General features: G+C 37.2%; 1 protein-coding gene across 4 annotated transcripts in view; it reads right to left on the bottom strand.

The window, feature by feature from the left end:
- pde10a (phosphodiesterase 10A) overlaps window positions 1-26,229 on the bottom strand; it is a 345,652-nt gene that overhangs the window by 166,626 nt on the left and 152,797 nt on the right. For all 4 annotated transcript variants that reach the window (XM_039737895.1, XM_039737894.1, XM_039737892.1 and 1 more), the window contains exon 2: window positions 21,653-21,781. In XM_039737895.1, the coding sequence (XP_039593829.1) occupies window positions 21,653-21,781 (129 nt within the window). The remainder of the gene's footprint in view (window positions 1-21,652; window positions 21,782-26,229) is intronic.

Here is a 26,229-nt window from a genome sequence, read left to right on the forward strand (position 1 = left end):
TGTGTTTATAACTATACTACCACATTAATTTTTGTACTACATTTCAGCATGCAAGCATACATATAATTTCCTCCAGCTCAACTGCTCAGCAAACGTTTGATATTTTTGGTATTTATCATTGCCAGTTTTTACACATGGCCAGGTGTATGACACTACAGCAACCTCGCAAACAAAAGTACAAGTTCGGAAAAGAACGGAAAACTAATTTGCAATTAGTACAGAGTGTTTACTCAAAATTTTGCATACAGTTAGTATATTGTATTTAAATATGTTATTTAATTCACTGTACTTCAAGTTCCTTGGGATTGTTTGCACTATAGAAAGACACTATCAACTATATAATAAAATGTTAAGGTCTCCGTGTTTATGTTTGGTCCCTCTGAGCAATCTAGTTGGTCAATTTGGCTAGGAGGAAGTGAGAGTGTGGGACACACAAAAAGGAGTAAAGGTGTAGAGGGCATGCTGAGAGTCGCCTTCAAAGGTAGGAAGTATAAAAGCAGACAAGAGGCAAGCAAGGCACCTTAAAATGACAACCAGGCTTTAAGGGAACATGTGCAAGAGAGGTGGGCTCCAGTCAAGAGAGGTTCAGACACACTGTGGAAGGACACTAAAGGTACATATAGAGCAAGAAATAGCACATATTTTTACATTTATTCTATAACTTGTCTTTGACAGGTAACATAGTAAATATAAAATAAACCGTTAGTGGCTCTAGCAAGCAAAACACAATTGTAAACCACTGAGACAGCAGATTTTGCAGCATTACTGCAAAATCATATGTCAAAACAACTTTTTTTATCTCCTAGAATTGACAGAAATGAATCCATAGGCTGGGGAGTGTCAATGGATAGTGGCTTAAAAAAAGAAGAAGCAGAAAACCTCACTTTACAGATAAATACTCAGAATTTTTTTTTTCTTTGAAGTGACACAAATCAACATTTAGAGCATGGGTGTTGCGGTGTGAAATTCTGCATGTAAGTATAGAAGTGTATGTCTTTATAACAGACAAAGCAATATAATATTAGTGTTGTATCATTGATAAGAACAGCAATGGTTTGATGTTTAAAAAATCTTTAGGACTGAGTTAGGAATTTTATGACAGGGTCAGGGGAAGTGTCTAAAACCAGTTTGGCAAATGATTCTCTGCTGGACTCTCTCAATCAACCCCCAAAACATAGTCAAATCACCCAACTGGCAAGCATTAGCTCAATAAATGGTTCTGGGGGCAGGTGTGAAAGGTATTGTGTGCCCCCATTAGTCTGAAGCCATTCTGTAGCACAACACCCTATTGGTAGAAGGATTTGGACAAAGAATGCATGAATTACCCCTCCCTCTCTCTTACCATCATGATGAAGGAGCATCTCACACACCATGAATTGAAAAGAAGACCATACTGAGAAGCACAGCTCAGCAGCCATATTGAGACAGGCATGTGGCCTGTTCTGAAGAAAGCTAGAAAATGATGACTTAACTAGAAACGTTTAAATTAACTGAATGTCTGTGTGCCTCCCGAAACTACACATCAGCATTTATCAGGTTGTATGGTTTCCAATATTCAAATGTACTTTGCTTATTGTAAATTATTTTATCATTATTATCAATAATACATTATTTAAAGTTGGAACTTAACTCCTGCTTGCCTTTTACTCTGTGTAATTGCCTGAGGTTACAGATGTAGAAGGGATGGTGGGGTGGAGTTACAAAGTACAATACCTTTTAAACAATGGTAAGTCTATGGAATTTATGGCATTCTGACAAAGGCTACATATTAATAATACAAAAGGGAAAAGTAGAGTAATATAGAACTCTACCAAGACAAAAAACAATTGGTCAAATGACTTACAAGTTGCAATATCATTTTATTGAATACCTATCCATCTCTCCATCCAAATTTATGCTAACCAAATGGTTTTGCTAAAACACATTTATTTTAAAATTAGAGGAAATGAAGTTTAACATTGTAAGCTAAAATGGAAAAAAGGTCTGCCACCCTTTCTATTTAAAACAAAATAGATGTTTCTAAAATTTAACAAGAGCAGTCCCTCCTAGGCTCATAAAGGAGCTTTTCCATTCTCAACAATGTGTAGTATTTCCAGTCATTCTACTACATCTCTGTACAAAGTCTTCTACAAAAAAAAACCCAAAAAAACCAAATTGAATATCTTTGTACAACTAATTCATGCTCACACTTGTCAGAAAGTTTCTTAAATCTTTAAAAGTGTGGGTTTAAAATTACTACTTGTTTTAAGAATATGATTCAGAGCTTCCATCTGTTTTGTGGACCTGCTTGTTTAGTTAAACGTTCACATGCAGCTAGAACCCATTATAGCAGCACTGGGTTCAATGCAGGATACACTCTTAGTTGGAAAGTTCATGGATGCCAATCAAGCAATTAAAGACTTTCTCCTTTCAGTAGTTTGTGCAATTTAATGCCTTTTTATTATTTCGGTATGGTCCCATGCCTTCCAGGGTCAGATGAGGTCCTTTGTGTGTGCAAGTCTGGCGATACTTCTTGAGAAATTGTCAGTAAAAGGCAAGTAATGTCTGAACAAAAATACAAAAAATTTAATATCTCCTCTCCCACGCTCTTTTATTTTGTTTTTTCCCAAAGCTAAATATACATTTTTGTCTGTCAAGTTTGATCTGTTTTACTGGAATCAAATGAATCCATCTATTTTTAGTAACTTTGTATGAGGGACAATCAAAGAAGAAGATTTGAGCTTGATCTAATAAAGGAAACAACAATGAAAGTAACCAAGTCTTATTTTTCAACATATCACTAATACACTTATTACAATGTTCATGAATCTAATCTATGTCACTGACGCAAAATGTTTCCACTCTTCTGTAGCCAACTTCACAGTTTTACCCCTAGCACATCCTACAGGGCCAGGTCTGGAGAATAAGGTGGGTGTCACATCCCTTCTTATCCACAAAGCAGCCTTTATAGCCTGTACAGTGCGGTGAAGCTGAAGGTGATGGTCAATAGCCTTCTTCACTGTTTTGTCCAGGCCATCTGCCACAACTACCAAAGAAAATCGATACAATACCAACTTGTTCAGAGAGGCTTTTGATGCCTCAAATCAAAATGGACTACAATATCACATAAAATTGGGCACATGACCTTACAAGTACAGTATTTGACTTTGAATTTCTTTGGTGTTAGAGAATCGTCATGTTTCCATTGTTTCATATTATGAGTCAACATTCCATGCACCCAACGTGTACAGACTTTGTACATGCTTAAATGTTGGACGGGTTTGTTTGATGAACTGAGGAAGATAAACCGACAGAAACTCACCTCAACCCACTTCGCAAACCATATTCGACCCATTCACATTAAATAAAACATTGACTTGCGACCCACCAGCAGTAATGCTGTTCTAGAGGATGGAATTTTGCAACTCTTCTCTGGACTGTAGCAATGGAGGGGGCATTCACTGGCTCATGTTGATTAGACGAAAATAAATCTCCAAGGTTATATTGTTCTCTAACATTGTAATGAGATGTTCACCTTTGAGAATCTATTTCTCTTAGAAATAATCTCTCTATTATAAAAAAAAATCTTGGAAGGAGACAAGACGTGATTTTCTCAGAGAGACACTTTTACATCCCGCAAAACGAGTCTTTGTGCCAAGAGATTTAACCACGCCCGGGGCCGGAAATAAAACACAGAGAGTAGATGACAATGTAGAACGTCATAAAGGATTTGAAAACATTGGCGCAGTACACATGCAGGTTAGAGATAATGGAAGTACGAAAAATTTTAAAGTGGCAAAAAAAGGACAGTAAAGATCGCATTAGCGCAAACAAATGGAAATGATTACTTGGTGAAATGACGGAACAGCGAAAAGAGATTGAATATATTGTTCAGATTTAAACTTTAAGTCGGAGAATTGGGTCTAATTTGTGTTGCCATCAGGGAAAAGTAGTGTTTCTTCCCAATGAAATGGCGTATCCGCGAGAATTAATAGATTCCAAAAACGTTGGTGCAGTAAACATGCACAGCAGGTTAGAGATAATGGAAGTATATGTTTTGGCAAGCGAAGCGAGCAGGGGGAGAAGCCCCCTAGTTCTTCTAAATAAAAGTATATACGGGAACGTGGGTAATTTATGTTGGGTATGTATCTGTGCAGTTACCTTTCGCAGTATAATATTCCTGACCATAGCAATTCATTCATTTCATGGTTCCAGTAATTCTTTTGTTTTGCATATAGGCATCGCCATTCTATCATTCCCATTACTAGCAGTGGTTTTCAATGCTGCCACATTTAACATCATCAGCACAACCTCTTAAATACTGGGATGACAACTCATTTGTATCCATGAGTTGGATAAAAAAAAAAACTCAAATGGATGTTGCATGAATTTCTGGTTTCTGAATTCCTGGTTTTCCCTCTGACTTTGATTATTGATTAGGCCTTGGTACAATAGATTTCTTCTAGTTTTGACTATGCTTTATCTCCTATGCCCCTTTGAGCTTTTGGGCAGTAAAATGATTTGACAAATCATCAAATCAGTTCAATCCTTGATTTTGTGACTTTCAGTATATAAGTTGACTTGGAGTTAGAACAAGAAACATACTCAATAAACCACAAATGCTAGATACTTATGTACAGAAATCTGTTAAGTACAAGACCTAACCTTTGCACACTTACATAATTAGAAACATAGAGACCCCTTTCAGGTTCAAAACTTTTTGATTACCCCTTAAACTGTATATAAGGCATTTTTATAGTATGAACAGAGCATTACAACATGTTAATAAGAAAGCAAATAAAAGCATGACAAAAATCTTTGATTCGGGATAAAATAAGCCTTCAGTACAAAAATTAACTTTTCAGGAGAGATTAGTTTGATTCATTTTACTTTAAATCAATATATTTTGTTTTTAAACCATGGGAAACTTTGGAAGGAACAAATTTCTATCTGCATGTCCCATTTGTAGACACAACAACCTGGACCTGCTATTTTCAAATGCTAATGCCATTAAACATAAACCTGGGGCTCAAATGGACAGATCTGACCCACATACATGCCTGTTATCAGATTGCTCAAGCCAGAAGTGTGTGTTTAGGGTGTTGTGGTTTGTTATAATATTTTTATTTTTTCTTGTGACTATATAAAGTTAAAATTTCCCCTTAGGGACAAATTAAGCATTATCTGTCTAATTGGGAATAGAATGGTGCAGTGGTTATCACTTCTGCTTTGTGAATCCAGTGTCACAGGGCTGATTCTAGACCTGTGAATAGAATTGGCCCATTGTGCCTGTATCTATGAAAGTTTACCTGCAGGTACGATAAATGCTCCTTGGATCCAAAAGGCACTTGTTATGGTTTCAATGACAACCCTAAACTGGCTCCATAAGAGTAAGCTTCGGTGTGTGTCTGGGGCTCCTAAAATGCAGAACTGGATAAATAGGTTTGATAATGGATGGATGGATTTTGAAAAGAGTGAAGAAGTAGATGGTTCTGCTGTCACACAGCTCCAGAAGCCCCATTTTAATTCTAGGTCTGTGTATGGAGATTTCTTGTTCCCCCCTCACGTTTGCAAGGATTTTCCCTCATGGTACACTGGTTTCCTTCCACACTCCAAAAGTCATATGTGTTAAGTGGCACCTCTGAATTGGTCCAGAAGTGTAGGTGAGCGGGCCTTATAAAGGACTGGTTGCAGCCTTGCAATTGACACAAACCAGCTTTGAAAATGGGCAGTTTTCTATTTATTTAGTAGTCTGATATTGCTATTTTATAATTTGGCATTTTATAAATTTCTATGCTTTTTTCACCTGCATTTGGAGTATAACAGTTTTTAACTTTTTAAACTATTTTATTTTCTATTTACACAATTTACACATGAAGAAAAAAGGTAAACCCAGGACTAGAAGAAGCAAGTTCTTAAAAGGAAAATAAATTTAAAAAATCAAGAGCTTCAATATTCATATACAATTAAAAGATATAATTTCAATATTGTATAAAACATATATCAGGAGATATAATTTGGTGGCTGGAGGGAGGTAAGGTAATGCATATAAATTATTATGCATCACGTAGTGCACACATTTATAAACACACACAAAATGAGTACTTGAAAAGTCTCATCAGACCAAGCATGCAGGCTATACAGCTTACATTAGTAAGTTTCTTCATCCCCACTCTCGTTATGATTCCTCCAAAAAAGTTGGTTTCGTTAGGTGGTTTTGACAGTCATCCAGCATCTAATCCCCAACTGAATATTAGAAGGTAAAACAGCTTACACACATTCATTCAGGAGTGTTTAATTAATTGTACTGTAAATGAGGTCCAAGGGTGCTTTAGTTAACAGCAACTGCATTAAAAGGAAATGACAGTAATTAGTGCCACTGTGGATAAACACTACGAAGACGGACTGAATTTAAAATCCGACCAGTCGCTTCAAACCTCCCTCAATCAACACAGTTCTGACACAGAAAGCATCAAATTAAAGCCTAAAAATCAGCACTCATGTATGGGATAGATCTACAGATGGCCTTCTTCAGTTGTCTCTATAATGCACAACTTGTTTCTATGACTCATTGCTTCTCGGCTGTGTACATGTAGTTGTGAAGCTGCCACTCCATCACAGTTTGACCCTTAGATTCCATCATCAGGTCTCTTTAGATTGAACTTCACTTCTTTAGGGTGTGGTTCTTTGGCAAATGTCCCTTTCTTTATAACAGAACTGTGTTATTGGCTGTGAATCAGCTAGTCAACAAGTACTTAAGGAACATCAACACAGATAAGCTCAATTCATATTTGAATTCACAAACCTTTGATGTACTAGTGATGGTGCACTTAGCGCTGTTGCCTCACAACTCAAACATTTGAACCCTATATCTGGTATCTTTCCGAGTACAGTTTACACATTCTACTAGGATCTGTGTGTGTATTTTTTTTTAACTGAACATCCTAAAGAAGTTAACTTGCAGCTCTACATTTGACAAAAGTCCAGAGGAAGAATAAGTGAAGCAACAAATGTATATAACTAATAAAGGGTCACTGTACTGTGCATTTTACAAACAAAAAAAATTTAACAGCATGAAGGAATATGACTGGCACTGCAAAGCCAAAATGTAGGTGGCTTTTTCTAACTCAGAACATAAGAAAAATCTGTTTTGTTAAATGTGCTCTAGATAGATAGATAGATAGATAGATAGATAGATAGATAGATAGATAGATAGATAGATAGATAGATAGATAGATAGATAGATAGATAGATAGATAGATAGATAGATAGATAGATAGATAGATAGATAGATACTTTATTAATCCCCAAGGGGAAATTCACATACTCCAGCAGCAGCATACTGATAAAAACAATATTGATTAAATAAAAATGCAGTGCAAGTTAAAAAATGTAAGGTGGAGAGTGCAATGGGCAGGTATAACAGTCAATAACATTGTATAATAATGTTAACGTTATAGTCACTTTGAATTGAATAGTCGCATCGTGTGGGGTAGGAGGGATATTTCAGTCTGTCAGTGGAGCAGGACAGTAACAGCAGTCTGTTGCTGAAGCTGCTCCTCTGTCTGGAGATGATACTGTTCAGTGGATTCTCCATGATTGACAGGAGCCCGCTCAGTGGCCGTCACTCCGCCACAGATGTCAAACTGTCCAGCTCAGTGTCTACAATAGAGCCTGCCTTCCTCACCAGATTGTCCAGGCGTGTGGTGTCCCTCTTCTTTATGCTGCCTCCCCAGCACACCACCGTGTAGAAGATGGCACTCGCCATAACCGTCTGATAGAACATCTACAGCATCTTATTGCAGATGTTGAAGGACACCAGCCTTCTAAGGAAGTATATTCGGCTCTGTCCTTTCTTGCACAGAGCATCAGTATTGGCAGTCCAGTCCAATTTATCATCCAGCTGCTACTATACCATGCAAGAGGGTGTCGACATTACCAGAACATGTGTGGAATTTAAAAATTTCTTTAGATAACAAACAGAACATTTAACCAGAACAAAGATAGTTGCATGCCTGCTAAGTTATTATTCATACTGTCTGGCAAAAAAGTCCACTTCTCTGTCAAACTGGCTTAAAAATGCAAGAAGATCACCTACTACAAGGATAAAGATCCAGTGTTCTCGAAATTCTGCATTTCTAAAAATAAACTAAAATCTGCTTATTATAGGCAGAAAAAAAAAACTAAAACACAGCGCAGCACATCAAATCAAAATCTCAGGGTTAAAAATGGAAACAGAAGAAAGGTGGAAATGCTTCTTGCATATCACAAAGAATCAATAAAAGCCATGCAGGATGAAAGAAACGGAACTATACGACAGTACTGATTTGTACCAGGACAGTGAAGAATGAACTTGCAATCAACATGGAGGCCATCTCTTGTATCATTCAGTACCACCCTTAGCAAATAAATATAGTTGCAAAAAATGTATTTGCTTATTCTCATTATCTTCCATTTGAAATATTAATGACAATCTAACCTCTAACTGAGTTAAATAAATTGAAAGGAAAACAAAATTCTCATCATAAAAAAACTGTTGTTTCTCAAACATTGATAATAAAAATGGGGAGATCTTCTAATACTCTCTGTCTTATCAAAGCCTGTTGTTTTTGATCCTGATCATTCTATCATAGAACTATGCATTTGTTTAAACACAAATAAAGAAATAAAACTTGTGAACTAAGGTTACAAGTCCAGACCATGAAATTAGCTGTAGGCACAGAACGAGCCTCAGTGTGTGCAGCAAGATTGAAAGCAGCTCAGTTTCTCTGCTTAAAAAAAAATTACAAATTGTTTTCCAGTTGCTCTGTAAAGAATTCACTGAATGACTAAAGAAGAAACAAATCTTGTGTGGACTAAGCCTAAAGCACACAGGGAATAGGATTTAGGCAGGGTATTATGGCTATGACGTAAAACCATTCCCAAAAGATTACGCCTGGTATAATTAGAGGCATGTGCACTTTTGATTAATGCCATTTTTTTCTTGACAATGCCAGTTTTCATTCATTATACTCCAGCTACTTACAGCCCTGATCCATATACCAGGCTGAACACAGATTTAGAAATACTTCTCTGAGTAAATCAACGGTGTTTTGATGATCAGATTCCTCCTTTGCCTCCCTCACACGCCTAACAAACACCTGACATTCACATAAATGCCAGTACACAAAAGTTAACATCTAGGGAAGTGGGACTCAAATTGAGGCAAGTAAGTGTTGAAAAGACACAAATTAAAGGTCAGTCTATACTAAAACTAATTTGGTTGGTCCGTTTTAGAGAAATAAAACCTCTAAATAAACACAAGGCCTTTTATTGTAAAAGCCGCCATAACCAAAGATTCTTCACTTGGCAGCTCCTTTCAGCAGACATGTACTTACTATTCACTAGCAACTAAAGCATATGAACAGTGAAAAGGTTACACCAGCTTATTACCACTTGCAACCATTAGACAGTCACAGAAAGTGAAACCTCTATAGCCCTTGTAAGCCAGTGAAGAATTTTTCTGCCCCACAAGTAATGACTTGATAAGCAGAACTGCCTAAACGTTAAAAATGCAAATCAACAATCTTCAAAACACGTAAAAAGTAATCTTCAAAACACGTAAAAAGTTGCGATAAATCAATTTAGTATGGTGCTTATAATATAATGTGCCATTCTGTGTTATATAAATAAAACATGGAACATTAGAATTTTAATGAAAACAAGCCATTCAGCCCAACAGGCCAGCATATCCTTTACACATAAGATTCGATAAAATAACAATGAGTCGATATTTGACGGTCCCTAAATCCTGCTCTCTATCACACTACTATAAAATAAAAAAATTAAGTCGAGTAAGCACTTTATATGTGAACACACCTAAAAGAAGAGGTTATGGAAAATGTGTGGTATTTGGTATCACATGAAAACAGAAAGTAGCTAGTCAGAGACATTTTATTTAATCAATACAAAGGGAATTACAGAACTGCTTAAAGAGATTAGAGGTCCAACAGAAAGTTTTTTTTCACCACATTAACTGACACACAATATGTACTCTCGAGGTAATAAAGAACAATTAATATATAGAAAATGCATACTGAGAGGAAGTGTACTTGGGCAACTTTAATCGTGCCTTTAATACAACACTTAAAAGATATTTTAGCAATGAAGAGAAGGAAAGGAAGTGGAAATTAAATTTAATCCATACTTCTTGACGTAAGAATGGAAAAAAGGGTTGCATTCATTCAATCAGTGATTGATCAAACAGTGAAGACAATATTCAGAAGAAAAGGATGACTTCAAGATTACTTGTGACGGGAATTTCCAATTTCTCAACATTGTTACATTTTAAAGGTCAGTTAGATAAGGAGCTTTGCCCAAAACAACATAGGTTAGGTGGATTTTATTGATTCTAAGAAAACACATATGGCAAGACAATATATCTATCTATTTGCCTTAACAAAAGGATAAACATCTGTGTGTTTTTTCTGTCTGTGTGTTCGTCCAGTAGTTATGCATCTGCCATTCCAAAAGATGGTTCATCACAAACATATGCAATTACATGGCACGCTGCAAACATTAAGGCTGAGCATTCAACTCATCATAGAAAGGAAGCAGAGATAATACAGTATTTAAAATGCTAAGGGTTGTGCTTGTGTCTGTCACCCAAATTCTTGTGAACTACTTTGGCTAGAACTTTGCTCTTGCTCGTAATAAAAAACTTACAATCTGATACACGCTGGTGAAGCAAAAAAATGTGGTTGGCGGCAATCTTCACAAAGTTAACAGAGTTCTTGTCTTTTCTACAGCAAACCACAAGGGAAAATGACTGACCAGGTGACATGGTAAATGGAAAAGGAAGATCAGCAAGATCTACTGATCTTGAAGCAAATTGTAGAAGCCAATAACGTGATAGCAAGAAGAAGAATGTCAACCCCAACATCTGCTATGTGCAAGCAAATGCGGCACAGCAACCTGCTGGGGTTAGAACCTTGATCTTGGGAGGACCAGAGGTTCGTTTGTTTCATAATGTTAAAGAATAAGTAAAAGGCCATGCAGCACCCAGCTCCTTGGTAACCTTATTAACAGTGTAACCCATTTATTATTAAGCCAAAAGTCACAATGCCACATTTCTATTCACATTAGGAAATAACAAAACATAACATTTTTAAACCCACTTTATATCTCATTCAGAATTGTGGAGGATGGAGCCAATCTCAACAGCATCATGCACAAGACAACAGCAGCTCACACTCATACACATTCCCACCTTTACAGAGGGCCCATTTGGAAGTGCTACTTAACTTTATTCATGACATTTTGGGGGTGTGATAGTAAAATCAGAGTACCTGAAGGAAAACCCACACAGAATTAGGTAGAACATGTCAACTCCACACAAACAACAACTGTGTGTGGGATAAGGGAGCTACACAAGCTACAGATGTGATAGAAAACAATCTTTTAATTGTTAGCTAATTCATGAAAAAAGCTAGCCTAATATAATTAAAATCAAAACATATTTCAAACCCAAAACACTTTCTGCACTATGAAATATACAACTTATACAACTTGTTTTGGTAATTGCCACTTTAAAATTCAGGATTATAGTAAATGCCTCTGTAATTGCTAATTTTGGGTATGAGTGTTCCTAAAAAATAAGACACATTAAAATAAGATGCTTATGGATCTGTGGCAGTAGTATTATACATTCATCATTACTTTCAAATTCAAATGGCAGATGTGCACAAAAAAAAATAGAATGGTAAATATATTTGCTTCTTTACATACACTTCTTAACACATTTAGGCATGCACAGGGGCAAGAAATATGGAGTGTATGCGAGAGAAAGGAGTATCAAAGAAGTATGTAAGAATATGTATGAGGGAGCCTACAGACAAATGAGAAGTAGTCAAGAAATAACAGATGGATATACAGTAAGGATCATTTCGTATTACTCTGGTTATGGATGTTATTACTAGGGAAATAGTACAGTAGATCATGCAAGTTGACTTCATGCAATGTGGCTCCTCTAAGAACACTGTGGATTGGAAACTGGAGAAGAGCTATGGAGGACACAGGCCGTAAGATTAGTAGGAAAGGACAGAATATTCAAGATTTAAGAGACCAAAACAAGGTAGAAAAGTTAACCACCAACGAAAAGGGCTTGAAAGGGTTCAAAGTTCAAATACCTCTGACCGATTATTAACAGAGGATGGAGAGTTAGATCTAGAAAATAAACCACAGGATGCAATCATGTTGGAAAAATTGAAAGAAAAAAAAATATCAGGAGTGAATGTAACCGAAGAATTAGTGCATAAGGGAAAGGTAAAGTGTATAAAACAGTGGTCAAACCGATCATCATTGCTGTATGACTTTGAAACATGGGCAGTTAAAAGGGTGCATGAAAGGAGACTGGAAGTTACTGAAATGAGGAAGTTGAGACGGATGTGTGGAGTAGCAAAACTCCATAAGATCAGGAATAAAAGAATCAGAGGTTCAGTTAAAGTTGGGGAATCATCACAAAGAAAATACAGGAAAGAAGGTTAAAGTGGTATGAACATGTCATGAGAAGAGAGGAAAACGATGTGGGGAGAAGAATCATACATATGGAGGTGTTGGGATGAAGGGGAGGAGGACAACTACAGAGAATGTCGATGGACTGTGTGAAGGGGGGATCTAAGTGAGAAAGGGGTATCAGGAGAGGAAGTGTTCAAAAGAGTGGTGGAGGCTGATCCAAAATACTGACCCCATATGAAAGTGTGAAAAGCTTTAGAAGAAGACGTACTTATTTGTTTCTAAAGAGGTACTTATTTGTCAAACGATTACACTGTAATATTGGACTACAAATAAAACCTACTGTCACTTTATTCACCTACAGTTATGAATATTAATCCCATTATAGAGCAAAACAAAATCTCATGATGGCCTTAATCTATTTTTAATAGTTGAAAACAGTGTGTCAGTGTGGAGTTTTTAAATCCATAAATATTCTGGGTGAATCAAAGCAAGTTGTTACCTTCTTATGGCACTTCTATTTAAATTTTCTGTTAAACAGAACAAAAAAACAAAACCTAACATATATGTACCTTGTATATAATTGGAACAGAGCAAGCAAAGAATTTAAACACTGAGTAATGTCCATCAAGCTTCTGCAGACTGTAAACTGCTCTCTTGCCACTATTAAAGCACCTCCATTAACATTGTGTTTGACTTTAAAGCATACTCTACATCCCACAAACCACAAGCACTAGAAGGTTTATATGATGCAGTGATGAGTTTACTGCTGAAACTGACAACAGCAGCCTACTGAGCTTACATGAGGGGCAGCAGAGCACTTTTTCCAAGTGTTATCCAAAGTTAGCAGAGCAATAAAAAGAGCCTTTAATGACTAATGGCACAAGTAACTAAATCATGGCAAATGTAAATTTATTTCCCCACAACCCTGGCAAACTCTAAACTTAAAATATTTAACCACCACCTTGAAATTTGTGAAACCCTGGAAAATATCTGCCTAATTGGACAGGCTATAATAAAATTTGACAGTTTACAGTAAATGCCTTTTGAAGCCTTCACATTTTAGTACCAACGAGTGAATTGATATTTAATTTTAGAGTTCTCTGTAAACAGTGCAAGGTTTGCCTTTTTTTCTCCCTCTAAATGAGATCTGACAACATGGAATACAGTGGTTTTAGACTCCGTGATCAACATTTGATCCTCTGTCTCTACCTGTGAAGATACGGTTTGTTATCTAGGTGACTGTGTTGACATTCTGTAAGTTTTTCCACATCCAGAAGATGGGCTTTGATGATACCGTACCCCCGAGTCTCAGATTTTACTGGCTGTCAGGGTTCACCCCACCCAATCCTCTCAAACCACTAGAACCACAGAGGAAACACCTGGAAAGGGATATGAGAACTGTACATGTTCCAGGCCTTATTTTTCTTTCCTCTAAAACATGGCAGAAGTACACCACCCAAGATACACCAGAAGCAGTTTTAGGATCTCACAAGGAGGAACTAGGGTTTGTGGTAGATTGCCTCATATATTAATTGCCAAATTCCTCCCAAAGCCAAAATATTTTGCTCAGCAACGGCACTTTGATCCACACTGCACAGATTCATGATTCATGCCTGTGTAACGATTGTTAACCACTCAGTTAACCCTACCAACTCAGTAGGAAGCTTCTGGACATTGGTTGGTACTAATCTATAAAGACAGAAGATCATTAGAAGGTATAACAATTATCGGCTAGAATTGTTTAGTTTGCAGACTGTACCCATACTATGGCTTAGAAATTCATTAGAGGTGGGGCAATTTTAGTATGTTATTGTTCTTGCTAGCAAGCTTATTTCCTTCTGTTCTCTACCAAACCAAAGGTAAAGCTAGAAATATGGTTCAAAAACATGAGGCCGCATGTATTATCATAAAAACAATATAAAAAGGTAGACATGCCTAGAGGATATTCAGTTTGCTGGGAGACACAATGATTGCAAGAACGATGACAGATTAATCTCGGTGCTCAGAGTAGTGAGAGTTTACAAATGAGGATGAGATACCAAACTAAGGCCCATAACTAAAGAGTGTGATCTACTCTAAATAAAAATTTTCCAACATGGAGAAGATTAGTGAAAACGCCTGTATTTTAGGTTACCAAGTACCTATTATCAATCTGTATTACATAATAATACGGAACCATCCATATCAATTACTGGAACCCAACTAACTTCACTGATCCATAATACCACAAATATGAATCACTCTAAATTTAGATTAATGTAACTATGAAATCTTTTCTATTTCTCACTATTATAGTGCCCTGTTAATAGCTTCTGCTGAGATTCTCTTAATTCACAACATTCAGAATCAGAATTTTTTCACAAGATAATATTTTCTGTGCCATAAAGTGCATTGTGAATGCAATATTCTTGATATTTGCACTTGGTAAAATTTCTATTAATAATAATAAATTACATTTATATAGTGCTTTTCTCACTACTCAAAGCACTTTACATAGACAAAGAGGAACCACTGCAACCACCAATGTGTAGCACCCACCTGGATGATGTGACTTGCAGCCATTGTTGCGCCAGTACGCTCACCACACATTGTCTTTTACCCCTTCAGCACTTAGTAGCTAGAGCCAGGGGATGACATGGACAAGGCCGTGAGGGGCAGTTTTAGCCAGGACATCGGGTTGAACCCTACTTATTTTGAAAGATGCCCTGGAATCTTTAATGACCACAAAGAGTCAGGTCCTTGGTTTTATGTCTCATCTGAATGACGCCACCGTGTCAAGATTTACAATAAGCATAGAAAATGCACCAGTCTTCATCTATCTTCCTTTTCTTTTTACTTTTACAAGTTGGAAATCAATCATTAATCAATAGAACAACGTAAATATTTAGAGTTTTAGATATCAGAAAAAAAATTAGAGACTAACATTGTAAAAGGGACCACCTAAATGAGAAGGGAATTGAGAATGTGCAGATTCTAAACAAAACTGACAGCTACAAGAACGCTAAAAAGATCTAATAAATCTTACTGATTTCTGTTAGATTTTGATGTATTTGGTAACACGCTAATTTTTAATAACACTCTGCTTAAGAATGCTTGCTACCCAAGTCAATGCTTGGTTAATTATCTGGTCATCAATGATTCAACAGTACAAACCAGGCTCACATTTGTGCAGAATTTAGAGAAGGAATACAACAAATATAAAAATGAAAAAATGGTAGGCTTCACCAATGAAACTTAAAATAAGTATTGTGATAATTACTTGAATGCATTTTTAGGATGCATTGTTTTAAAACCCAAGTATGTTTAAGTTTTACTGAGTTTAAAGATCACCTCACAACATGTAAACATAATAAAATCAAAAAATAACTTTTACACAATTAAAAAAAAAATAAAACATGTAAACTCATAATCAACACCTGAAACTACAGTACACTTCTGCCTGGTTTAGTGAGTTATGTGAACAAGAAGTCCATAGAAAGATAACAGCATTAATGAATTATTGTGAAATTCTGTGGAAACTGCACCATTTACACTAAGACGTGTATTTCTCTACTTTAAGATAATATATTCGCCTTCCCAGAAAGGTATAGAGGGTAGGTTAGGATTCATCTAGTCGAGCAAGTTATGTCAACAAACAAGCAAACATTTCAGATTCACATTGGCATGGCTCCCGTTAACCAATATTTCAAGGGCACTTTATAAAATAAATTAGGTAATGGTCTTGGCTTCCCATTTTCTACAATTATTATTACCCCCTTTTATTTTACCACTACTTTCAGACCATGACCTAATCAGAACCAGTCTAAACCCAAAAGAAATGTGAAAAGAAAATTCTCAGTTAAAATATTTTTAAAACAAAAACATTCAGGGATCAGTATGGGGCGGCACAGTGGCGCAGTGGTAGCGCTGCTGCCTCGTAGTTAGGAGACCTGGGTTCGCTTCCCGGGTCCTCCCTGCGTGGAGTTTGCATGTTCTCCCCGTGTCTGCGTGGGTTTTCTCCGGGCACTCCGGTTTCCTCCCACAATCCAAAGACATGCAGGTTAGGTGGATTGGCGAATCTAAATTGGCCCTAGTGTGTGCTTGGTGTGTGGGTGTGTTTGTGTGTGTCCTGCGGTGGGTTGGCACCCTGCCCAGGATTGGTTCCTGCCTTGTGCCCTATGTTGGTCTGGGATTGGCTCCAGCAGACCCCCGTGACCCTGTATTCGGATTCAGCGGGTTGGAAAATGGATGGATGGATGGATGGATCAGTATGTGTCTGTAATCAAGCAGTAATGGACACAATCCTAACCTTCTCACAACTACTAGGCCACCTTAGTAACTCAGCTAAGTGAGCTCCCATTGGCTTTGCACTTGTAATTCAGGGTACACTGTGGATCATAATACAGGTTTGTTATGACATGATTCTCCTTAATACTTCCAATCATATTTTTAGTGTTTACTACTTAGAGCATCTCAAGAAACAGTTAGTTTGCCTGTTAGTCTTTCTTTTAGTGACTCAGTGTGCCAGTCGCTTCTTGACATAGCTTTAGTCTTCTCTGTGTTATGCTTAGTTACAAAAAAGCCAATTTTATCAATAGTTAGAACTAGAAGACCCAGCACTCATTTTTCAGTTTACCCCTTCAGTAAGTCTCACTTTAAAACAAAGATTAGAAAAATAATTAAAAGTATCTCAGTTCCAAGTCTGTACTGAATATTAGGTTCTTGCCCTGTGGGCTACTCTTAAAAATTGAAATCAATTCTTGATAGTAAGAGGCACTGCATTGGAATGCCATTTCAGAAAGTTCTAAACTTAGTATTTCAGTCAAAAAGATGAAGACCAGGATGCACAATATGACCATACTATAAGCTGACATGAACGTAAGCCAGTCATAAGAGACTTCAGTGATAACACATTCAACTACAAATCTAGCTTCATAATTTTCATAAACTAATATGGATTTCAAATTATCAGATCATCAATTTACATTCCTGCAAGGTCCCATGCTATGTGTGCATATCTGGATACTTGACAGGGATTAAAGAGATGGAATACAGTCAGAAAGGGGACGATCCGAGCAGAGGAAAGGTGCCATGTAAAACATGCTGGTTACTCATGATGGCAGAATATCACGCACAGGAAAATTATGTGAATAATTTGCATATATTGTCAAGCACGACAACCGTACAAAGATAACCAACTACTTCCACAAAAGATCCCAAAATGTATTTTCACATGTCAAGATGTCCTGTAAAGATTCTCATTTAACTCTTAAAATTAGAAAGAATGAATGATGGAGATTGTGTTCCAGCCATAGAATGTTAACAAGAAAGCAAAGAATAGATCTGTAGCTAACATAGTGGAATTTTATGAGGATGCCACAAAAATGTTAATCTAGCGAAACGGGTGATTTGAAAGAAACATTTTTTCAATGAAATAGCTTATGAGCAACTAATACTTCTAATTAATTTGCAAGCACTAGGTCTGTAGGAATTCACAGTGTAGTACACAGCTTATTTAAGAAAAATATAGTGCAAGGGCCTTTTAGAAGTCATGACACAGGAATAAGCATTGGGGTCACTGCTCTTTTTAGTTGACATATTTTGTTTTAGTTTGACATTTTGCTTTCAACAGCTAACCTGGACACTCCACTACTAAACGTACAAAACCTTAAGAGATTATCCTTTTTGTTTAACATTAATTCAGCTAGTGGATACTACTCTGAGGACCAAAAGGTGGTGGTGCATCCTGTGTTTACACCTCATGCTTGGGCATTGTACTTAAAAGGTCTGCATGTTCTCCCAAGTGTTCCTTTGGGGACTTTGGTTTTCCTTCCACGTCCCCAAAGATCTCCAGGTTAGGTTAACTGGCGATTCCAAATTTGCCCGAGTGATGGTGTGTGTGTGTGAATGGACCCAGTTATAGATTAGAACCCTGACCTGTGCTGTTTTAGGAATAACGACAAGTGCCACTAGAATAGACTCTGAATAGACACGACTATGAAGTGAGTTAAGCAAGTTTCATAAAGTTATGGTGTGTTAAATGGGACTTATACCAGTCCTTTCACTGTTGAACATCAGATGACATACTTTGGAGTTAGAATCACACCGTGGCTTGAAGATATATTCAGGTTCATATTTAACCATCTTTTAGGCATGTTAAACCTAATCTAACAAATCTCTAGATGAATTATGTATGTATCTAACATTAGTGCAATTAATATCATGAACATATATATCATAAATAAATTGTTACAGTATTCGGTGCATCCTTCTGTATACAGTACAAATAAATCATTCCTTAGGAAGCAAGATGCAGTTATAATATTATTTCTCAAGAGACCTAAAGTAGGAGGAGACTTGACTTCACTCACTTTTCAATTTTACTTCCAGGCAGAGAGTGTCTAAACCCTGAGATACAGGAAGGAAGATCTTACAGTTAAGTCCCAGAATATTCTCTACTCTGGGTGCCAATATCCAAAAAACTATGATGTATAGCAATCCAACAGTTCAGCACTTACTGAGAATCTGGTATCAAGACAGGTCATGCTGGAGGGCAAAACTATTACTACGGTCATTCACACCTGAATGAGTCAATCACCCCCAGAGTACACCATATGCATTATAAGTCACATGCACGGTGTGAGGAAACAGAGACTTGATATAAGTTCAATAATTAATTAACAGACAAATTGTGTTGTGCTCTATTTATGTACTTTAGTTTCAAACTTTGTTTTCCTGTTTGTTTAAACAAATCTAAAATTAGTTATTTGTAAAATTTTTATTTGTATTTTGCCTGCACTCAGTGAAAAGCACTATACAACAATAAACTGAATTGAACTGACATTAACATTTTTCCATTTTTTAGACAACTTTATTTTACATTAAATTTTTTTAAAAGCATTTTATCCATTATATGCAAAGTCTGAGACATTAAGACCGCCGTGTACACCGTGGAAGCTGGTTAAGTACTGGCCTATGATGCTTTATGTCACATTCCACTACTGAGAAAAAGCATTTCAAACTATCTGTTTTCACAGGGTAAAGTAACATGAGACCGTGCCAGAAGCATGACCTTACACTTATATTCTCAAATTATAAACGGAAAACGACACTTGAGAGAATACATCCTTCCACAATTTGCGTGAGAGATGGAATGTTTCTGTTCATAATTATACTGGAAGCATTACACACTCTGCTTAGATTTCCACATAATTTACCTTGGATTAAATCCCAGCTCTTTTTAGGTGCCTACCGCCATTGACTTTATGTTTTAGCTGTATATTCTGCTGATAATGTACAGAAGTAGAAATGTTCATCAGCATATCAAGCAATTCTAGTGTTGACTCGGGTTGTGTGGTATGCCAGTACTGGAAAAAATACCAAAAAATTCAAATATTAAAATGATATGGTACCAGCATTTCAGGATTTGTGGTATCAGATGTAAACGTTGGCTTTCCTCTCAATCTGCAAATTGAAACTCTAAACGTCAGTTTCGTGGACTTCATAAAATGAAAATACCATGCTTTGACATGATCCTAACTTCACTGGGGACCCACAAAATAAAATTCAGTCAGTGAGGAGCAGCCGGAGTTAAAAATAAAAAAAAAATCTAAATAAAATGGTAGTCTGTTATTAATACCATTCTAAACGATGACTCTTTAAAGTAATGATTGACCCACACCGATTAACTGTTAGCTTTTTGTGTTTTAGCATCTTTGATTTGCGGATTCCCTACTATACCTCTTCCTCTGTAAAATGCTTATAAACACTGATACATTCTCCTCTCTCTCTCACCTTCTTTTTTCTCTTTGATTATTGGAGTTGTTAATGGGGATCTGAAAGGACAGTATATAACTGTTATCGTCAACATGTTACATTATTTTCTGCTGAACAAATTGTACAGTAAAACTGAACCAGCTGTCATGGCGCAGTGTTCAAGGCTCTGCCTCAGGCGCGGATATCCGAGATTTGATCCCCACCCAGGAAAGCAAAGGTCCGTACACCTGACAAGCCCCAAATAGTGCAAAACACATGTCATGTACTCTTTATATTATTTGGCAGGTGCTGTATAACATATCTATGACCTGCTTCTCACAACTGAGAGGTTGTGGTGATGTTTGTCGACTGGCCAACCAACCACAAGCATTACCTGGTAGGTAACCAACCAAATTATCAGATTGTGATCAGACCTATAGATTATATATAAAATACAGTCACTTGTGTGTGAATAGGAGCCAGCTTAAGGGCTTTGGTGATGGCAATAACCAGCCGGACAAGGATTTGGCGCTGTATACTAATACCTTCTCTTGTCCTTTCTTTGCAGAACAGAAAATTGACAGAAACTTCACTTTTTTTGTCTGTGTGTGAAACCTCCCCTTCCTGCCACTTGACCCAAAGCAATGAAAAAGTAGCACAAGATGACAGGCCTTGTAATTTGCACTTTAGCTTTAAATAAATGATGGTGTTATAAGACCTCGTGTACTGCTGAATTTACCTGTGAAGTACCAATTTCCAAAGGGCACAATAAAGCTAAAGGAGAGTTTTCTGACTTTTTCAAGTACAATCCAAATAATGCCAAGGTGCAGTTGTAAGGAAATACTATAAAAATAATATTTTCAGTTTAAACAAACAAGATACTAAACTTAGTTATTTTGTAATGGTTACAATTATGCAGTTATTACTATGCACGTTTTTACAAGTTATTTTCAAGTAGGATACAAGAGGATGAGCAAATGCTAAAAACACATTCCCCCCACATAAGAACCATAAATGCATAGCATTGCAAACCATGTAAGCACCATTATGGGACCTTCAAGTCTTGACTTTATTCTTTTTGGTGTAGTGACTAAGGTACAGGGCTTCAAGCTTCAATGCTGACCCTGGGCAAGTCACTTAATTTGCCTATGCTTCAATTTTAAAAGTATACATGTGCAAACAACTGTACGGTGTCCTAATTTTGAAAGTCACCTTGAGTGAAGAAATCGGTCAGATATACAATTATAATAATGGCAAAACCAGGTGCACAGAAACTGAGGCACTTCCCAACACTTTCAATCATAAAAAGACCAGCTTGCCATCTTCACACTTAATCGATATAAACCTAGCCTCAGTTTCAATGCGCAGCGCATTCAGAGTAGGTGATTTTCAGCAAGATGCAATTGTGACATACGATTATCCCAACTGCAAAACACATTCTTACCTTCATGTATGCTGTTTTTTCTCTTAAGCCATCTGTCCACTGTTTCAGCACTGACACTTTCAGAAACAAAGTCATCTAATACCTGGGGATGAAGGGAAAGGTAGGCCTTTACTTTTTCGTCTGTCAGACCTAGAAAATGAATAAACAGAAGGGATACAAATAAGAAAAGATATCACGCCATTTTTGTTCCAAATCTTGTTGGTATATAACACTACATTACCAATTATGAGCCAATTTGGCTTCTTGCCACCTCCATCTGCTAGCACTCTTGTCCTACCCAACAAATTCCTGGCACAAAAACAGTACTTCCCAGTAATGGTACATAAGAACAAATTAGTCCTTTGTTCTACATTAAATATACAAATGCAGTTCTATATTCTAGACTTCATTTTCAAAAATTATTAAATGTATTCATGTTAATTTAATTCATCACACACCATTTCAAATATATATATATATATATATATATATATATATATATATATATATATATATAATATATAATAAAAAGAATTAAAAAAGGAAAAAATACACCAAGCAGTACGTACATTAAAACATTAATCTCCTCATAACCGAACCGTTTAAAACCAGAACAGGGACACAGGGAGGCAGTACAGGGTAGAAGGCTGGATTCTTCAGTAGTGCCAGCCTTTTTGGGGCACAGACACTGTAACATTTGTACTTGATATATACTATATACAATATACATGGTTGTATGAATATATACAAACAGACACGTGGTGCATGGAAAATCAGCTCCATCCATATTAAAAACGGGAAGCTAGCTAATTCTGTTACCTGCATACTTGCTGGAATGAAGGTATGCTGTAGAGATTAGAAAAGTCTAATTCAGTTATGGACCTGTATGTTTATACAAGTTCCTTCAAGTTCACTCATGATATATTTGTAGAACAATATTCTTTGGAGAGTGCTCCCATGAAGTGCACAATTCAACAGTTGATGAAAAAGTGGCATACTATTGGTTCTGTAAGCAATGAATCAGAACCAAGAAATTCTCTCACCCATACCCCAGAGGTTGCAATGGACATGTGAAAAGCAACAGTGCTTATGAAACGCATGGATATATCAGATGGAAGACTGATATTAGGTTCTTGTAGTTGACATGTTGAATGCAGAAGACATGGGCTGGTGTAAAGACCAGAGTGACTTTCGTAAGGGCCAAATCATTAAGGCCAGACAACTGAGTCAGAGCAAAGGTTTAAGGCAGTGGGCTCATGGACAACCATGGAGAACACCTATCGACAGTGGTTTGAGGAGTGAAAAAACACAGACAGGGTGTTAAAAACATGATTCATTAATGTGACAGGTCAATAAAGGCTTTCCCATCGGGTACAAACTAATGAAAGGGGTATTGTGACACAAAATGCACGTTATTTTAATGATGGTTACAGGAGTAATGTATCACAACTCACAGTGCATCAAACCCTTCTGCGTATGGTACTACGAAACCACAGGCAAGTCAAAGTCTCCAAAGTAAGCCCTGTCCACTACTGAAAGCGCTTACAACGGGCATACAGGTGTCAGAACTGGACCTTGCATCAATAAAAGAAGGTTGCCTGGTTCGAAGAGTCCTGTTTGAGGATGCATCATGTGGACAGCTAGATATGTGTGCACTGTTTATCTGGGGAGAAGACTGCACCAGGATGCACTTTTTGAAAAAGACAGGCTGGTGGAGGGAGAGTGGCACTTCATTTTGCTGTAAAACACTGGGTCTGGGCATTCCTGTGGGCATTAAAATCAAGTCAATCACCTACCTAAACATCATTGCAGACCAGGTACACCTTTTTCATAGTATCAGTATTTCATGATGGAAGTGGCTCATCAGTGTACTGTATATACATACTGTATATACATATATGTATACCCATATACAGTGTCAATAAAAAAGTATTCCCCCCTTGGAACATTTCAAATGTTATTGTTATACAATGTTGAAAAGCAGTGGATTTAATTTGGCTTTTCTGAAAATAATTAAAAGAAAAATATTCTTTATTGTCAAAGTGAAAACAGATCTCAGAAAAGTAGTCGTCTGCATTAACTATTTTACATTACGGTGTTTAATTAACCATATTAAAAAATAGTAAAACGTAATAATTTGAAAGTAAATTATGTTTCATGTTGTGTTAGTTAATCATTGCGTTATATTGATTGATCTATTTGGATTTGCAATTAACATGCAAATACTTTTTAAACTTACACTTTTACTGTAAAACTTTGATTCTGTGTTTGGACTTTAATCGTCACAACACAACGTATAACTGCCTTTGATTGAATTTCATTTCTTTCACTCTATTAAATAAAACGACTTTTTTGAATGTTTGGCTCTGAGATTTGTTAATTGTCTTTGCAAAAGCTATTCAAACAGGAAACTGTTAACTTTTAATATGAATGGCATATCAAGATCTCCTTTTTTGTCTAATGTTATCCCCTGAAGATTTACTGCATTACCTTTCTTGGATACATCCTTTTTTCTACAGTAATTTGGCCAGTAGAAGACCGGATGGTGTTAACAGTTGTAGATATTCTTCGAGATATTGTAAGTTGATGTTTTCATCTTCCACACGATCACGACAACTTTTTCAGCATAGTCTATTGATACACATTTAACCAATTTGCTGTGTAACCGATCGACAATTTTCACGTTAATTCGTTTGACTTCATTGTTTCTCAGTGCTAGAATTGCCTGGGTACTCATTTCTTCTGTTGATAACCCTTTGGGATGAAATTCTTAAATAAGATATGGACATAATAAGTCTTCTTTTATTGGGAACATAATGTGAGGAAGACGTAAAAATGAATAAGAGCTGAGAGAGCAAGAACTGTGTCTGTCAAAAGCATTCACACAAATGTAAGGTGATAGGGTGGGCCATGTGCATGGCTGAATATGGTTGAGAGGAGGGTGTGACTTGAAAAAAGGTCATGGCCAAAGTCTCGTCTCACGGGACTTGAAATTATCTCTTTAAAAAATTGGTATATTTATATATATATATATATATATATATATATATATATATATATATATATATATATATATACACACACATATATACACTCACCTAAAGGATTATTGGGAACACCATACTAATACGGTGCTTGACCCCCTTTCACCTTCAGAACTGCCTTAATTCTACATGGCATTGATTCAACAAGATGCTGAAAGCATTATTTAGAAATGTTGGCCCATAGTGATAGGATAGCATCTTGCAGTTGATGGAGATTTGTGGGATGCACTTCCAGGGCACGAAGCTCCCGTTCCACCATATCCCAAAGATGCTCTATTGGGTTGAGATCTGGTGAATGTGGGAGCCATTTTAGTACAGTGAACTCATTGTCATGTTCAAGAAACCAATTTGAAATGATTCGAGCTTTGTGACATGGTGCATTATCCTGCTGGAAGTAGCCATCAGAGGATGGGTACATGGTGGTCATGAAAGGATGGACATGGTCAGAAACAATGCTCAGGTAGCCCGTGGCATTTAAACGATGCCCAATTGGCACTAAGGGGCCTAAAGTGTGCCAAGAAAACATCCCCCACACCATTACACCACCACCACCAGCCTGCACAGTGGTAGCAAGGCATGATGGATCCATGTTCTCATTCTGTTTACGCCAAATTCTGACTCTACCATTTGAATGTCTCAACAGAAATCGAGACTCATCAGACCAGGCAACATTTTTCCAGTCTTCAACTGTCCAATTTTGGTGAGCTTGTGCAAATTGTAGCCTCTTTTTCCTATTTGTAGTGGAGATGAGTGGTACCCGGTGTAGCCCATCCGCCCTCAAGGTTGTGCGTGTTGTGGCTTCACAAATGCGTTGCTGCATACCTCTGTTGTAACGAGTGGTTATATTAGTCAAAGTATATATATATATATATATATATATATATATATATATATATATATATATATATATATATATATATATATATATATATATATATATATATATATATAGTGTATTGGCACTTTATTGGCGCCGACCCGACACAGACGGACACCAGAAACACATATAAAACAAACAAAAACTTTTATTTTCTTCACCTGTGGGGCACGTCTTCCCTGTGAACCCCACAGGCACAACACAGTCCCAACACAGATAAACCATCCAAATCACCACACTCTTCTCCTCCACTCCTCTTAGGGCTGCTTCGTCCACCTCCTCCCGACTCTGGCGCCCTAAATAGTGGCTGCAGGTTCCCCTTATAGACCACCCGGAAGTGCGGCAGGTGCTCATTGACCTATTTCTGGCTGCACCTCCGGGTGTGGCTGTGCTCCCGCCCAGACGGGCTTGTTAAGCCATGCAGCTCTATGCAGCTCCCACTGGCGGAGGCCACGGAGCCCAACCAAGATGAGCTCTGTTGTTCCATGAAAGTGGCCCCAACACAACCCAGGGGGGCTGCCTCCAAGTGTTCCGGGGGACGTAGCATGCATCCCATGGCTGCTCCCCCAGATCCACTGTTGAAGGGGCGTTCCGGCCAGGCATGGGCCCCGGCCATCCGCCACAAAATATTTAGACTGGACAATGCCTCCTCTTCACATTAGAAGATGCAAAGTTGA

Source organism: Polypterus senegalus, chromosome 16 (genome assembly GCF_016835505.1).
Source record: "Polypterus senegalus isolate Bchr_013 chromosome 16, ASM1683550v1, whole genome shotgun sequence".
In the NCBI taxonomy this organism is placed as follows: domain Eukaryota; kingdom Metazoa; phylum Chordata; class Cladistia; order Polypteriformes; family Polypteridae; genus Polypterus; species Polypterus senegalus.